This window comes from Halyomorpha halys, unplaced genomic scaffold (genome assembly GCF_000696795.3).
Source record: "Halyomorpha halys isolate HHAL.00 unplaced genomic scaffold, Hhal_1.1 Scaffold1066.1, whole genome shotgun sequence".
In the NCBI taxonomy this organism is placed as follows: Eukaryota; Metazoa; Arthropoda; class Insecta; order Hemiptera; family Pentatomidae; genus Halyomorpha; species Halyomorpha halys.
The window spans coordinates 7210-24584 of NW_027105978.1; the positions used below are offsets into that span (position 1 = coordinate 7210).

The 17375-nt window shown below is 29.1% G+C and overlaps 2 protein-coding genes across 7 annotated transcripts in view; one reads left to right on the forward strand and one right to left on the reverse strand.

Moving 5' to 3' along the window:
* Nucleotides 1-272: 272 nt before the first annotated feature.
* Nucleotides 273-1226, reverse strand: LOC106688158 (S-adenosylmethionine mitochondrial carrier protein homolog). 2 transcript variants are annotated; one of them, XM_014432488.2, is made up of 4 exons: nucleotides 1086-1226; nucleotides 827-983; nucleotides 633-742; nucleotides 273-554 (listed from the first exon to the last, which is right to left on the reverse strand). In XM_014432488.2, exons 1-4 carry the CDS (start codon nucleotides 1158-1160, stop codon nucleotides 273-275), a joined length of 624 nt encoding a protein of 207 aa, XP_014287974.1. In that variant the 5' UTR covers nucleotides 1161-1226. The 2 variants fall into 2 exon arrangements, with proteins under 2 accessions (XP_014287974.1, XP_014287972.1); XM_014432486.2 differs by having other exon boundaries at nucleotides 633-983.
* Nucleotides 1227-1323: 97 nt separating this feature from the next.
* The window catches only part of Tango5 (Transport and Golgi organization 5), a 29212-nt gene continuing 13160 nt past the window's right edge, over nucleotides 1324-17375 (forward strand). Inside the window, exons 1-5 of one of the 5 annotated variants that reach the window (XM_014432484.2) lie at nucleotides 1324-1462; nucleotides 1990-2192; nucleotides 11282-11471; nucleotides 14082-14315; nucleotides 14396-14656. In XM_014432484.2, coding sequence (XP_014287970.1) covers nucleotides 2065-2192; nucleotides 11282-11471; nucleotides 14082-14315; nucleotides 14396-14656 — 813 coding nt within the window. In that variant the 5' untranslated portion in view covers nucleotides 1324-1462; nucleotides 1990-2064. Of the gene's footprint in view, nucleotides 1473-1595; nucleotides 1862-1989; nucleotides 2193-3128; nucleotides 6900-11281; nucleotides 11472-14081; nucleotides 14316-14395; nucleotides 14657-17375 lie in introns of those variants that run through there. The other 4 variants (XM_014432483.2, XM_014432485.3, XM_014432482.2 and 1 more) reach the window with 4 other exon arrangements.

Sequence of the window (17375 nt, forward strand, 5' to 3'; positions counted from 1 at the left end):
TAATGTCAAATTAACCTTATAATTTCTTTTTAAGGATTAAATTTAAAAAATAAAACTTGAAGACAGGATAGCCAAGTGTGATAGAATAGTACCCTCTAGAGAAGGAAATTTTGCCCTCCTAGAAGTAACTTATTTTTCATGAAATGTCTATAGAATATATCTCAACCTGCCAACTCTGAAAAGGTTAGTTCAATGAACGATAAACTGCCCTCCCAACTGAATTGAAATGAATAAAATTTTCGTAATACTGAAAGCTATGCATAAATAAAAATTTACCTACCTGCAACTGCTCCAGACAGTGCTCCTTCACTAGGTGTTGGTTCTTGACCGTTCCTCATTTTCCTGAAGTTCATCTTAAAGTACTCCCAAAGTGGAAATTGAATGACTGAGTAGGGGGCATCTCTAAGCACAGTAGTCCAAAACCCTTTATATAATCCCAAAGGACCTTCATTTCTTAATACTGACTTTAAAATCCATAAGGAGCTACCGTCATGTATGCAGGCTTGGCGTCGTTGTTTTATTACTTCAGTAGGAACACGAACTATACAGGAAACCTATGAATTAGATTATCATTTTTAAAAATAAATATTTCAGAAAATGATGCAAGTACCAGTGTGAATATCATCACTCACCACTTCACTGATGGCCGCAGCGGTCATATGAACCATGAAATCCTGGTGAGGCTCAACAAGAGGCTGACAAGTATATTTAAAACCATTATATGATAAAAAAAACAAGGCAGCTAAAATAACAAAACAAAGTTGAGTTAAACCCTTTGAAATCAGACCAACTAAAACTACACAGAGCTGAATTGAAGAACACAAACCACATGGTGCAGAACCAACTGCTGTAGGTCCAATACCTTGGTATACCCCCCTAAAACCTCCAGATCTCCAAAATCCATACTGACTTTGCAGTCTTGTCTTTAAGGTGTCAAGAGGAAACAAAGCACAATCCACTAATAGACCTGCTGCAGCACCAGCCTATAAAGTTATAGTATAAGTCCAATAATTGAGACTCCAAATTCCACTTCTAATTTTTTTTTTTTTTTTTTTTTTAAAAGCCACCCACAATCAGACACTCACTAAAAATGTCGTCCTGAGAGATCTTTCTCTCTCCTCTAATTCTCGTTTTTTACAAGAAGACATTTCCACTGACATGTTATTTAAGGTGTTTCTTTCAATGAAATCTATGGATAAGAAGTCATGGGAAAATCAAACACGTGAAACGTCATAAATATCATGGCCTTAAAAAGAGGGACGTGATTAAGCTACATATCTAAAGGTTACATTCAGGTTAATAGACTAGCCTGCTCCACTCTTCCTCGGCCCGAGTTGCTACACTCGACACTCGTTGCTACCACCGGTCTCGGTTGTAAAGTGACGTGAATCAGCTGGATTTGAAAAAGTTAACAGGATCTCTGATTATCGTCCTTTGTGGAATATTTTAAATATTATAACAGGTAATCTGAGGTTAGTTCATTTAAATTATCAATTTTGTTCTAGATACAATGTCATTTATTTCTAAAAACATTGCTCAAGGTTACTGTTTTGTAAGATCACCTGACTGAAGGCTTTGAGTTGATTAGCTGGCACTAAATACAACTCAGTCTCCGATATCTATGTTATTTACTGTTTCGTTCATTAGTACCCTTATCTTTCTATAATTACAAAGTTTTTCAGTTTATTTTGTAATCAATTTTTTATTATGTACAATAGTGTCACAAATTGTTTTGAGCAATTTTATTTGTATTCTAATGTGTGCTAAGTTACATCAAACCTTTATTTATTATGGGAAAAAACTTTTTAAAAAGCAGTCTTCAGAATGCATCTTTTAATATAATTTTTCAGGTATCATTGCAGTTAGTAGCTATTTTTTCTCCCTACATTTAACTATAGACATATTTTCTTGTATTTATTAGTAATATGTTGAAAAATTAGAATCCCTAATATTATCCCATTTAATTTAGCCTTCCTTCATTTATTTCAGCTTGTATTTCGTGTTGTTACATTCCTTCTAAATGCATTTGTGCTACGAAACATCTCACAAGCTGTGGTGGGTGTTATGAATGTACGTCTTTTACTGTTGGAGTCAACAATTTTATTTTTGAGCCGCGAAGCATTCAGAAGAGCCTGTCTATCTAAGACTACTGAACATAACTGGCCCCAAGTTGTCAATTTAATATGGTTAACGTAAGTATTGCAATTTTCTGTACACATACTGGAATTAAAAACTTGTTTCTGGATATTTTTATAACTAAATAGTTACTTAATTTTATAAATTTAATTAATACATCATTTCTTTATCAAGTTTAATTTTTATACTTAATAGCACTTAGTGAATATTTAGTACTTACTTAATTAAGTTGATAACTTTCAAACCAAGGTTATGAATAGTTTTGTTTTTAAAACCAATTATCAATTTTTGGTAGCTTAGCATCCACCTTTTGGATAGGTGTAAAGCTTTAAACTTTGAATCTACTTGTCAATCACCTGGTTTCACCATTTTCATAGTTCAATTAGATATCCCATTCTTTAATAGATACTTACTCTGCTATAGATAATTTTTTCTTTGTCTTAATTTCATTATTAAACTATAGCATTGTAGTTTTGGAAGTTTATGTACTTAATTTTTTTCATTATCAGAGATTAAACGATTACAGCAAATTGATTTTTTTTTTTTTAATTATCAATCACATAACAGCATATGAAGGGTCTAAAATAAGACACTGATAGAGGTAGAGGAGATTGGTGACCTACCCAATGGCTCCTTGTTGTAGTATTGGATTTATTTTCTGACTGATGTAATGTATTTAATGTAGGGTTGCATGGAAGCAAGAACTGTTGGTTTAGCTACAAATTTCATCCTCATAGTGTCTGTTGATTTTCTATCCTGTGAAAATTCATTATATTTAACCCAGGTATTAAGGATCTGTTCAGTATAGGAAGCCAGTGCTCTACCCACTAGGCTAACTTGCTCCTTATGAAATAATTATAGAATCTTGTATATACCTAATTTTCCAAAGTTTAAGATCATTTAGTTATGTCTTACCTTAATAGTAAGGTACTATGAATTCTATTTACCTGAAAATTCATTTAAGAGTTAATACACATCATGATGGTTTGCAGAAGCAGAACGAAATGAGGAGGAAAGGAGATTTTGCTTCAAATGGGGAGAACTTGAAGGAGAACAAGGAAAGAATAGCAACCCGTCAAAGAGAGAAAGAAGAAAGAGAATCATTAGTAATATGGAAGAAGCCAGTTATCACAGTTAACTATTTTGTCAGGGAACTCTTTCTTACTTCTATTTCATTTACCCAAAGGACTCTCAGTTATCGTAAAAGTTTATTTGCAGGTGTTATTATTTGTTCGTGTATTGCAGTATTATTGAACTTGAAGGGACCACATGAAGTCATTGTTGACTTAGCTAAAAAGAAATTATTATGGAGCTTTTATTGGATTGGTTTAGGAGTTTTATCTTCAATTGGCCTCGGTACTGGTCTTCATACCTTTATTCTTTATTTAGGACCTCATATAGCTTCTGTCACTAGAGCAGGCTATACATGTGGGGCCCTAAATTTTCCTGAACCTCCATATCCTGATGCAATTTTATGTCCTGATAATTTAGATCCTTCATGGCTTGTAAGTATTTGGAATATTATGAGGAAGGTTCATTTAGAAGCTATAATGTGGGGTGCTGGTACTGCTTTAGGAGAATTACCTCCTTATTTTATGGCCAGAGCTGCAAGACTATCAGGTCATGACCCCGATGATGAAGATGAGTTGAAAGAATTTGAAGATTTACAAAAGAAAAAAGAAAACCCTGAAGGTTTAGAGTTATTAGATAAAGCAAAGCTCATGGTTGAAGAGTTAGTAAACAGAATAGGCTTTCTTGGAATTTTAGTGTGTGCTTCTATTCCAAATCCCCTATTTGACCTAGCCGGTATAACATGTGGTCATTTCCTGATTCCTTTTTGGACATTTTTTGGGGCTACATTGATCGGAAAGGCAGTTATAAAAATGATGTTACAGGCAATGTTTGTCATTATAACATTTAGTGATGTATTAATCGAGCAAGTTATGTTTTTCTTACAAAAAGTTCCATATTTTGGGTTACAATTGCAAAAACTATTACAAAAATTACTTGAAATGCAAAAGAACAAGCTGCATGGTGATAAATCGAAGGTAGAAACGAGTAGTAATCCTTTGTCATCTGTTTTTGAAACATTTGTCTTTATTATGGTATGCTATTTTGTAATTTCTATCATTAACTCTTTGGCTCAAAGTTACCATAAAAGATTATGCAAAACAAAAAATAAACAAGATTGACAAAAAACCTCTGCTCTAAACCATTTAAAAAAGAAAAGAGGAGCTAAGAAAAAAAGATTAAAATAAGATAGGTTTAGAGCTTTCTAGAAAAAAAATAAATACATTCCTTATTTTCACCCCGATTTTTATTTTCAAAGACATCTTACTGTAGAATTATTTCTTTCCAAATCAATCTTAGTCCGTTTACACACTGAGGTGGTGTTCTCTTAAGATTACTCGATTCCCAGTTCTCTGAGAGAACAGAAAACATTGCTTAGTTAATGTTGTTTCGCCTTTATTAGCTTATTTTATAGAAAACATCACTTTCTCAGTGTGGAGGCCTTTTTAGTTTAGTCGTTTTAGTTGTAGGGCTTCCAATCATAGGATTGAATAAACCATTATGCACCTTAATATGGTGACGCTGTTTGTTGTAGTTGGGTTTATTACATGTTTAACAGAATTTATTTCAAAAGCGGTTTTAAAATCCAATTATAGAAGAAACAATTATGAGCTATTAATGTCTTAACACTAAAACTTTGTAAAGGCATTCTTTTTAAAGAAGAAACAAATTTGAGGACACGTGTTTGTGTTAATACTTATTGATTTATTTCATTTATTGCATATTAAGACTATTTAATATAAAAAGAATTTAGTACATACATTTTATTCTTTTGAGGTGTCCTTGCACAGGAAAGTTTCTAATGACATTTAAAATTTCAAGTGTCGTCTGCATGGTTTGAAAAATAATGTTATTTACTTTAAATAAATGTATATTATACGGTGTTATTTATTCAAATTTTAATTATTTTGTTAATTATTTTTTCTTGCCTCTTTGTAATATTTATTCTCTATTTATAGATAATAGTGGCTTAATTAGATGATTTTTAGACAATTTAAAATTTATGAATATAGAGTGTTTTTTTTTTTAAATTATTTTGTTTCTTAGATGAATTCATTAAAAAAACCAAATTATGTAAATTGTCATTACATTATTTGCATTGTTCCTGTATCTTGGGATGAAGGAAACAATTGTTTGTATTACTTTATTTTCATAATTTAACTAATGAACTTTTTTTTTTTTTAGTTTAAAACTGTTAAATAAATGGATAATTCATCTTAAACTATCCAGTTGAATTAAATACTTTATTATTACTTAAAACAGGTGTATAATACATAATTTTTAATCGTCAAATAATTTATCTTTTCAAGATATTATTTCTTTTAGACCTAAATACCATTTTTGGAGGACTATGTACTGCATGCTTAGGCTCTTCAATAAGTGATAACACCTCACTTTTACGTATAGTCCATTAATGTTGTTTGTCCAATCTTCAAGCAATCTCTTTCATCTGGTATATTTATTTTTGGATATTTAATTAATTTAGATTTTCATATTGTTTTATGTGATGAGATATGGGAGTAATAATTAGTATGTGTGCTATTAAACTATTCTCATATTTTTGAAGGCCTAATATATTTGTATTTGTAAATAGATGATATTAATGGTATTCATTACAGTCTTATCATCCCAAGCACATTATGGATTTTGTTTGTGTACTTTTAAATTTAATTATTAGTACTATTCTTAGCCTTGGTTTGGTTTATACTTAATGTGTAATAAGTTTTTTTTCTTTTTTATTACTTTCTTAAACCTGTATCTTGAAGAGTATTAATTTTTTTTTCATCAGTATTTATTTCTTGACTATATAATATTTGTGAACCAGCGATTATACATGTAATTTCTTTAATATTTATTTATTCTCAAATCTATTCTAGCTTTAGATTCTATCATCTATTCTTAATATGTATGTAGCAGGTAGCCAGAGTTTAGCAAAAATTAGCTATAGTTGAAACTTATAGATAAAATTGTCTTGTATACAATATTTATATATCAATGGTTCATTCATGAATAAGGTTCGTATCCATGGCAATTTTAGCTATTAGTTTCAACTTTAGCTAATTTTTGCCCATCTCTGCAGGTAGCTAGCCATTCCTGTTTCAGTACAAAGCAATAGTTTTTCTTTATATTATTTGTGTTATTAAGGGTGCTTAATTTATAAATAAAAAATGTTATTAATGAAGTATTACATTAGTATGATTTCCAAGTTTTGTTTAAGTTACATATTCATTTCTTCAAGATAAATAAATCCTGTTATATTTTAAATTAATTTTCCTTGTTTTTCACGTCATAATTTGATAGGGACTTTCATCCCTAATGACTGAATTTGAACTGCAATATGCTTAAATGGGACTGATAGTATTTTAGCTTATGCTTTAAGATAGACAAAACTTATTCTGTTTCTTTCTTGTTATGGAATCTTATTTAAATAGTAATTTAAATCCAGTAAACCATGTTTTATTGTGGAATAGAGAATCACATTTCATGTTTGTAATTTTATAATGTTTTGTATTTTTTTTATAAAAAAAAAAAATAACTGGCACATTCCAAATCACAAATGCTGTGTGCCTGTGTTTGTTTATTATTCGATTTAGAAAATACTTTTTTTCATCTTAGAAATTTTGAATAAATTCTTTTCTTGTCTTGTAATGGTACTTTTGAATAAAACAGTAAATTGTTATGTTTTTATTTTATTTTATTTTTTTTATATGGTGTATAAATATCTATCCCGTTCCTAAAACCTTTCTTATTCCCTAAATCAAAAATTGCATAGACTATTAGCTCCTAATAGATATAATGTTTCTTATAATCCTAATCAAGAAGCTGAATTCAGAGACCATCATTTTTATTTTTATTTATTTTTTATGATTTTTGTTGTAAAGAAAAGAAACCAACTAAAATATTCTATTAGCTCCAAGTTATACATATTTTAAAAAAAATTATTAAAGTTTTTATTTGGTTAGAAATTCAACTGTATTTAACATTTTTTAAATTACATTTGTTAAAATTTTCAAATATATTTAATAATTCCTCTTCCTTAGTAAAAAATAATTTCTTTCTTTAAAAATAGACTCATAAAATATTAGATAACTAAATATTCCTTAACGGGAACACCTATTTAAGAATTTCTGATTTTAGAATATTAATTATTTGTCTTTAATAACTCAGGACCCCTATTGGTTTCTATTATTTTCAATAACTTATTTAGTATTTTTTCATTTTTCAAGTTTTAAATACAGATCAATACCCTCATATTAAAGCATACTGAAAATTGCAACATCTATCTAGACCATACCACCATCAATTTATTTTATTACACAATATTTTATGACAAGTTTTGTTTTAATGTTATAATTTTACATAATATAATAGTAGAGTTTTTTTTGTTTACTTTCCTACTGCTAGTAGGTAAGGACAGTGTTATAAAGTCAGTTGTAATTGGGTCTGATTTTCTCAGTTTTCAGAGCTCCAGGTCCAATAAATGCATTTTCAGCTATTGGTCTGACCGTCCCACAATTATCTCTTGCTTGTTTGATTTGATTATTATTAGTTTAGTTTTGTATGGCTTGGGCCAGTTTCCAAACTGTAGAGATCTGTTGAACAAAGAGCCAGAAATTGAACAATGTGTGAACCATCATCCCTACCTATCAACTTAGGGCAAAAAATTCCAGTTTGCTTAAAAGTGTATTTTGTGGCCCTTTTATGGTGTATTTACTTGTTTAAACCTTTCAACTATCATTTAAACATAATTTATGGCAATAGTCTTATAATACGTCCCCATAAAATATGTGTTGCCTGACTCCTCTGCGGCACACTCCCAAGGCTCTTATGGACCTCTGGCTGGGAACTACAAGTTTATACCCTCAGTGGCTTTGTTGTTCGGTTTTCAAATCTATTTTTCTATTGACTAGTGCCAAAATGGCTGTAACGATATTGATAAATTTTTCCGATGTTTTCAAAGTAAAGCTCTTAATAAACATTTGATATGTAGTATATCTCTAATACAAAGCAGGAAAAAACTTCATGACAAAAATTTAATATAATTTGTCCTAAAGAAAAATATAAATTTTATACAATGTTTTTCAAAATAACTATTGTGTATTTTTTAAAATAAGGATTTCCAATAAATATTTTATAGAATGGTAAAACCTTTCATGTATCGTCCTGAAGATGGAATAACAGCCCTGAAACATAGATGAAAGAAAAATAGTGAGAAATTGTAGGAAGAATTTCACAATAAAAAACTTATATGACAAATTTTATAGAAAATTATGTACATGATCAAGGTAATAAAATTCCCTGGAAAACACATAAAAATGATCTACTAAATGGATGTGCACACCTAGACCATCTTCCATTTATTATTACACACAGTCAATCACCGATCTTCCAAAAAACATCAACATTGGATACCCGCAAAAAGGTGCCAATATTAGCGAAGATACAGCATATTGCACTTTGTACCTATGTTTGTTTTTATACACTTTTCTAGAGTATTCTCTGTGTGTTCTCATTAAAACCTATTTATTTTTATTTTTTTATTTTTTTTTTTTATATAGTTTTTCGAATAACTTGAAAACTATACATCTCCCAGAACATTCATTTAATTTTGCCCCGAAACAGTAAGGAAGGTCATGTGTGTGCGCACACCAGATATTTGAAACTTAAAATCTGAATAATACTATCTTTTGAATCAGGAAACACTTAATTTTGTTAGATGAAGCCTTTCTATTAATAATGTTGAATTTACCCTAGTATTTTCTGATTTAATCAATTAGAATCTAATACTTTTGTGATTTCTAACTAAATAATACTCTATTTATTTAGTGTTATTCCTGTAATTTTAATTTGAGGAACTCGGTCGTGAAACAAGTTTACTTCAAAAATGTAAACATTCACAATATTAAAATGTTCGTTAATTACAGTTTTTTTACCTTAAACCAGGATTTGCTTATCATAATATAGTGTAGTACCAACATCATTCCTTTAAAAATAAAAAAAAAAACAGCCCAAAAGAATCTTGATGAAGCCAAAAACTTCAATTCAAAATAAATGTCAGATTCCATGTTTTACAATTTGTTGAAAAGAGTATGATTCGAAAAATATAAATCTTATGATAGATAAATGTATTATACAGTGTCTATTAGGCAGGATACAATAATTAGTATAGATATTATCGTAATGATATTTATATCTTAAATTAACTTTAAACAGGGTTTCTGTACTTAAAATAAACATAAATTTTCATCAGACAACTGTAATCAATGTTTTATTTATTCAAAAAATGGATTTTTATGGTGACATAGGAAAATTTTGGATGATAACTGAAAAAGAACCTAAAACAAGCTACACTTTTTTCTAAATACAAACTTTATTGACTTACTTTGAATAAAAGGGAAGAAGCATAATAATACTCTGATATTTTTTTTTAAATACATAAAATATTTTTTGTTCACAAAATAATCTACAAAGTATTTATGTAATTAACAAATCTGTGCTTATATCTGGGTATTAGTTAACTTAGTGAAGTCTCTTGATCATCCTTTTGAAAGTTGTTGGGATGGGATCCTAGTGGATATTTATTTATGCTAAAGAGTTCTGTTACAAGTCAATTTTTGGTAGAAATTTCAATTGCCTTCTATGACAGTATCAGAAACGTCCAAGAAACTTCAATCTTTCGAGTCAGTTGTTATATACAATAGTAGGCCCATTACATTACACATTTTTTTCTCACTAAAATGACTGCATTCTCTGGATGTTTGATGTTTTTACATAGTCCCAGAACTCAATTCTATATCACCTCTTAGGCTGTATTAGTACTTTATGTATTATAAAGCTGTTATTTGAAACATCTTTCAAATTAATTGGATAATAGTCCAAATGTTTTTTTTTTTCAGTTAAATGATATAATATGAAGTTAAAATTAATTAGTACATATATAATTGTAATGACATTCATATCTCCAATAAACTGAAAACAGAGTTTTTGTACATCAGACAGCCATAATCAATATTTTATTTTTACATTAATTTTTATTTATTCATTTCTGTTAAGACAAAAAAGTTCTTTCAATTCTCATTGAGCTCATATGGTTGAATCTTACTTCTACAATAAAAAATACAAATAACCAGGGATTTTGCATAAATTATTTTATTGAAATTTGTTTCTCTTTTTTATTATCAGATTAAAAATTCAGAAAAGCATTTCTGATAAGCTTTTGAGCGTTAAAAGGACCATATTTTTCCTCATTCATTCTCAATTGAGAATTAAAAATCTTCAGTCAAGGAAACAAAAATACAAATGCTCATTGAATAATGTATTTTAGCTATTTGAAATAACAAAAAACTAGAAAATTATTGAAATAAAAAAAAAAAATTACTAAGATTTTTACAAGTAATCTCCAAGCGGGGCCAATTTATCAGATGACATTTAAATTTTATCCTGCCTACAAATCTGATTAGAATAAACAAAACAGAATAACATAAAATGATATAATAAAAGAATTAAAATGTCTTAATAACTACAATTTTTAATGTTGAAACTGTAATAAGGTAGACAATTGTAGTTTCAGATGTATAAAAAGACAAATATTAGATGATCACTGGTACAGGTTATACCTGCTAACATGATGGGGAGAGAGGCCTAACCATATTTTTCTAGCTATATATATAAATAATCAACCATAATCATTCAAATTATGAAAAAGATGGTCAGAGGTGCAGTCACATGAAAACAAAAAATAGTGACTGGTTCGAATTGACCTCAACTGAAACAGCCCTAATGAAGCTCTACAAAGTGGAGCGAAACGTCAGCAAATAAATAGTTGTTAACTATTTTTATTTTTTCTTGTAACCACACCCCTAACCATCTTCTTTATAATATCTTTCTAGCATATCTGTTGTTTATTAGACCCCAATAAAAGTATTTGAAAATTGTAATTTATGTATTTCGTTCTGGGACAACATGTGTACCAGTGACCTAAAAAAGGTTAAACAATTTATTATTACACTCTTATTGTAAATTGCAATATTGCATAGAAAATCAACATCAAATTAATTTTATTATTTTTATATAGGGTGCCTCTTTGTGCTGTTCTATCCATTCTCTTCGGGTGGATATGGCTGTATGCTCTGACTACTCCCGAACAGCACATTACAACCCATTATACAATAGGTGTGTGGTCAATATGCATCAGCTGTATTATGGAAATGTGTATAGAGCCAATTTTTTTAGTATCTCAAGCATTCCTTTTTGTCAAATTAAAGGTAAGTAATAATATAAGAAAATTACATACCATACCGCACTATGATCGAACACATGTATGCAAGAGTTATTTCAAAATTACAGATTATTCTTTGTCACAGAGCTTTTGAGAAGTAATCATTGGTTGTAGGAAATTCCCGTCTTCTCAAATGTGATACATTAATGTGTCCTTTATTATACCCATTAATTTTAGGTACTTCAAATAATTACAATTAGTTAAATAATTCATTTCTCTTTTTCTAGGCATGTCACAAGTTCTATAGTTTTTAATTTCAGGTAATTTTATGAAAAGTACTATCCACATTTTTTAAGTTACGAAATCATATTTTGGTGAAAACTTTCTCCTTCTCAACCAAAAAAATAAAGAACAATTAATCAACTAAACTAAAGACAAACTTTTAAATCTTCCTCCACTAATAGGAGGAATTTAATCAGCTGTAAATGATGTATACATTTTATTAAAAATGGAGTGTTCTCGTTTTCTAGACACAATCAATTAACAAAAATAAATGCCAATTACTTATCCAAAGTAGTTTTTCTTGAAGATAAAAGATTTAACACTATTAAACTTTAAGCTTTCTAAAATATAATCACCTGCCCTCATCAAAAAAGCTAATAAAATAAAAAAACCTCTCTTCCTACATTTTATAAAAACTAATCCATGATAGATAGAGAGAAAATTTACATTTATATCTCGTATAAATATACTATTTGGTAAAAATATTTGAATTTTGAATTCTTAAAAAAATTAAAAAATCTACTTTAAATAGAAATATTAACAATGAAAATTTATGTTAAATTGTTGGAAAAAGTACATGAAGATGGTAGTGTCAAAATAAATTACTGAAGTTGAAACAATCACAATAAATGAATGGTACGCTTTGAAAAGGCAATGAACCAGTTTGCAATTATAGACCATAATACTATTTTGAAATAAAGCCAACTTATATTGTACATATACTATAATATGTGTATATGTATAAAATTATAATATTATACATGTGATTTAACGGATCAAAATTTCCTGAAAAATAAAAAACATATTTATTTCTATGCGATATGGTTGTCAATGAGAATTAAGTAATTTTATTTGCGAGTTTAAATTAATTAACTCAACGGCTAGATGTGATTTTATGTTCTAATTGTAGATATTCTTATTTTTCTTTGTAATTAAACCATTTATTTATTTGTCTATTAGTTTTCTCTCTCTCTAGAAAGTGCTGATTTCACCATTTCATATTTGCTGAATTTCCACAATGCATTTCCATATTCATGGAACTGAATACCTGATTATAATGATCCAAAAGGGATCTAATTAGATAAATTTCAATGTATCAAAAACAAATATATTGTTTTCATAAAAAAATTGATTCTCAAATAAGCTAGCAATAAGAAACTATATAAATGTTTGTCTATCATTTATATATTTAATAGTAGCCACGTGAATAATCAGAAATGAGCTGTTTCTATTGGAAAAAGTAATAGAATGTTTTTTTTCTCTGCAGTTGCACATTCTATGTGAATTGCAGGTTGTTATCATCGAATCTCTGGTTCTTTGCTAGTCAGTTATATTTTTTTGCTGCAACTCTACATTTGAAAATGTAGAATGTTCATGCATCTACCACCACATTCTCCAACTATCTAACTTGCCGTAGTGGCTAGATTGTTAAGTTGCCATCTTAGCAACCTTAAATCTGAAGCAGTGCCATTTCAAATCAATTTTGGACAGGTTGTCTTATATGTTTTAGCAATCCGATGCTATGAAAACTCGACCTTCTCTCTGGTTTGAATAGGTTGGTAAACTAATAATCATCCTATATGCCATAAATGGCAAGGTAAGGAATTAACAAACAGAAACTTAACTTTAGGTCTTATAATTCTTGCTATATTGCTGTTTTAAATAATTTCATTGTTGTCTGTCATAGATATGTGAACTGTCCACCTTAGTCTTTCGATTTTTATAAAAGTTTCAAGGTCAATGTCACAGAACAATTCACAGAGCTCTTGATACCTATGTCTCTTCCACCTGTCATCTTCCTTAACAGGGTAATAAATTCTTCTCAGAATTTAATTTCTTTGAGCATTTTTTGTTTTTAATAAGTGCCCTAACCCTTAAACCATAAATAAGGATGAGAGTCTTGAAAAGCTGTACTTTTATTGTCTTAAGTAGGTACCTCAGGAAGTGATTAGACTTTTTGGGAAATCCATGACCGAATATAGATGGATCCAAACATGGGCACATAGATGCTTATCTCAACTAACATAAAATAATTATAAGGAAGAAAACAAGTAGCAAACATACGCTGCCCTGTAAACCAGTAAAATGAACAATATGAGTAATGTACCTGATCTGTTTGGCAATTATATATTAAAAATACATGAAAAAAAAAAGTTATACTCATTATGTTATGTTACAATAAATAACAATTAATAAATGGAATATGGTCCAGGTGCAGTAAACCCTGACCATATTCCATTTACTAATAATGCACATGGTCAATCAGTGATCTTCCAATAAATAAAAATATATTAGTCCTACAATCATTTTGATAAAATTATTTTATAATTTTGTCAATAATTATATTTGAAACTATTTAATATATTTATTTTAGGTATTACTTGATACTTTACATGTTGTTATCAGAACCATAACTTTCACCTCCTTGGTTCTTTGGAAACCATCAGCAGCTGTGTTAGCTTTCTCTGTAGCTCAGCTCCTGGCAGTTGGTGTTTTCTGTTTGGCTTACATTGTTTACTTTCACCATTTCATCCAAACTAAAAGCCCTACAGAAGATTTTCCATTTTCTTCAATGAAAGATTTCCTGCCTAAAAAGCTAGATAATGAAGTATGTGGATAACAATACTATTATGAATATATTTCTTAACTTTGATTCTTATTAACAATCAATGTTATATCCTACTTTAGGAATTAGTTGACTTGAGGTTATGTGTACTTACTTGGAGCTTTCTAAAGCAAGGAATATTGAAGCAAGTATTGACGGAAGGGGAGCGCTACATAATGACTCTTTTTTCTGTACTTACATTCTATGAACAAGGCATTTATGATGTAGTTAATAATTTAGGATCTTTGGCTGCAAGGTTCATTTTTCGTCCTGTTGAGGAAAGTTCTTATTTTTATTTCTCTCAACTTGTTCACAGAGATAAGTCAATAAAGGAACAAAATGAGGTATATATGCTTTTAATATTTAAACTGTACAAGAGAAAAACAATCAGATTCACATTTTATCCTCTTTTTTTTTTTTAGTAGCATGTTTTTCTTTTTATCAATCTGCATGTACTATAAAACATTTAGGTGAAAACCAGTGTCCTCTACAATCATCAGTTTAAAAGATATTAATTTTCTGAGTCTCAATATCAGACAATATGATGTCTTTGACAATTGAATCCGGTATGACATCACATGCAGGACTCTCCACTTGTGCCTATAGATATATCCAATTGCCCTGTTTAAATAGTGTATTTATTAATTAAATATAAGTTTTTTATTTCATGAAATTATTATTTCCGAAATAACTATATTCCTGAAATAATGTTTAAAATCTATGAATACTGGAGACATACTACGCTATCCACAAATAGTTTCCAACCATTGCAGCAACTGTCATAGCCACTGGCATAACGATTGCCATAATTTATTTACTACTATGACAGTACTATCACATAGGTCTAGTGTGGTATTTGACCATACGTGTTGCAGCAGTGGATCTACTTTCATTTTAAAATTCACTAAAAGGTGACACTTTACTACATTGCAGCCCCTAAAAGGATGAAAACTGTATAATAGTTGTCATCATGATAGTATTGTCATACTTGGTTTGAGATAATAGTTGATAGCATATGTAACGACATTGTAGGTACTGTCACTTTAAAATCCACTACAAGGTAACACTTGACTGCTATGGCAGCGATTGGTTGAGTGAAAGATTGAAAACTATATAATAGTTGCCATCATGAGCTGACACTTTACTCATAGAGCAGTGACTGTCATGGTGAAACTATATGATAGTTGCCATCATGACATATACTCAAGACTTTTTAAAATAAACTTAAATTAAATTCTTGTCAGTTGTTCTTCAGAAGTTATCATTTTATTATTCATCAATAACTTGAATTTGTAAAATAATCATTTAACAAATAAGATTGAAGAAAAGTTATAAAATAAATTATATGCAAAAGGTTATTTAACTATTCATTTTAAAAATATTATACCTGATAAACTTCACAAAGTTTTATTATAAAGTGAACAATCAGACTTTCAACTGCTCATGCAATTCTTCATTTTAAAGAAAATGAACCCACTAGTTAAGAACAATTGGAAAATTTGATAAATTAGCTTGTGCCCTATGATCCTTTACTTCAAATATTAATCTATGAATGAATCTATAATACATATAATGATGAGTAGATCAGTTTAGAAATCACAGTTTTAAAAGCAAATCTATTGTCTATCTATCCTCTTCAATTAAATAGAGTAACCTACCTTTATCTCTTCCATAGTATTGCATATCAGTTTGTTTGTAAAGCTTGGTTTATTATATCATGTGAATGAATAGTTTTCATTATACCTGAGCATATTGTAATGATAGCTAAAATTTAAAACAAAATTAACTTTGAATGTTTTCCCCTACACCTGTCATTTTATTTTACAGTACCAAATTTTCACTTAAAAATGAATGAAATGGTCTTACAAAATGCTTATATGAAATCAAGAACAACGGCAATCCTATTTGTTTTGAATGAAAGTAAAAGTATTTTTGCATAAAAACTTGAAGTAACCTAATCATCTCTATCTACTTTTAATCATCATTAATTATTCCCCAAAAGAACTATGTTTCTCAATGATTCCATCTCCCTCCTAATATCAACTTCTGCTTGAATTTGCAATTAAAACTTCTGGTATTTATATCATCTCTTTTTTTCAAATCTAGTAATTTATCATTTTATTTAAATATTTATTTTATTTCTTGTGAATTTAATTTATTTTTGTATATATTTCTTAAATTAATTTATTATTGTATTTTTTTTCACTCAAAATTCTTTTCTTTCTTTATTATTAATGAAAATTGACTTATTAGATTTTTTTTCTATCATTGTATATTTTCTTTCGTTTAGAAAAAGTAATATTTATTTTTCTTCATATTTTTATTTACTTAATATTATTCTTATGTTCATATATTTTTTTATTTTTAGCTTTTCATAATAACTTTTGTACCTCTCTGCTCCTATCCAAACTTTTCTTTGTTTACAGATATATATCTTTCTATTTCCTAGTGTGACCAGTATCCTATCGTCCTGTCACCTTAACTCCCAATACTTTACCTACGGGCTCATTTTGATGAATCTATGATTATTTCCTCTGTAATTTCTATTGTGTTATTGCCGTATCAGAAACTTGGGTCAAACTAAATATTCTCTCCTCCTCTGTATCACTTCCTATTCACTATCCCAATCCCTATATATGAACATACCTACTTCTCTTCCTTCATCGATGAAATGGCAGAATAACTTCCCATTAATCTTACCACTTTCCGAAGTTCCTCAAGACCTTTACTTTCAAACGTCCCCTGGCCTCCTGGATCAATTCAGAAATCAAAGAGATGATGAGAAGAAGGTATGCACCCTGAAGACGTTTTATGCAAACTAGAACCTCCAAAGACTACTGCTCATTTAAATTCTTAAAATACCTCAGCCTATCTTCCCTATGCTACGCCAAGGCACAGTTTTTCACAATTTGTTATCTCAAGCCCCTGATCCTAAGTCCTGATGGAAAATCCTTAAAAACCAGTCTATAGTGAACTCCAAATAATATACTTATTATACTGTTTCTCCAGACAAAGTTAATTCATTCTTTGCCAATCCTCTTCCCTTATTCTATTTACTCATAT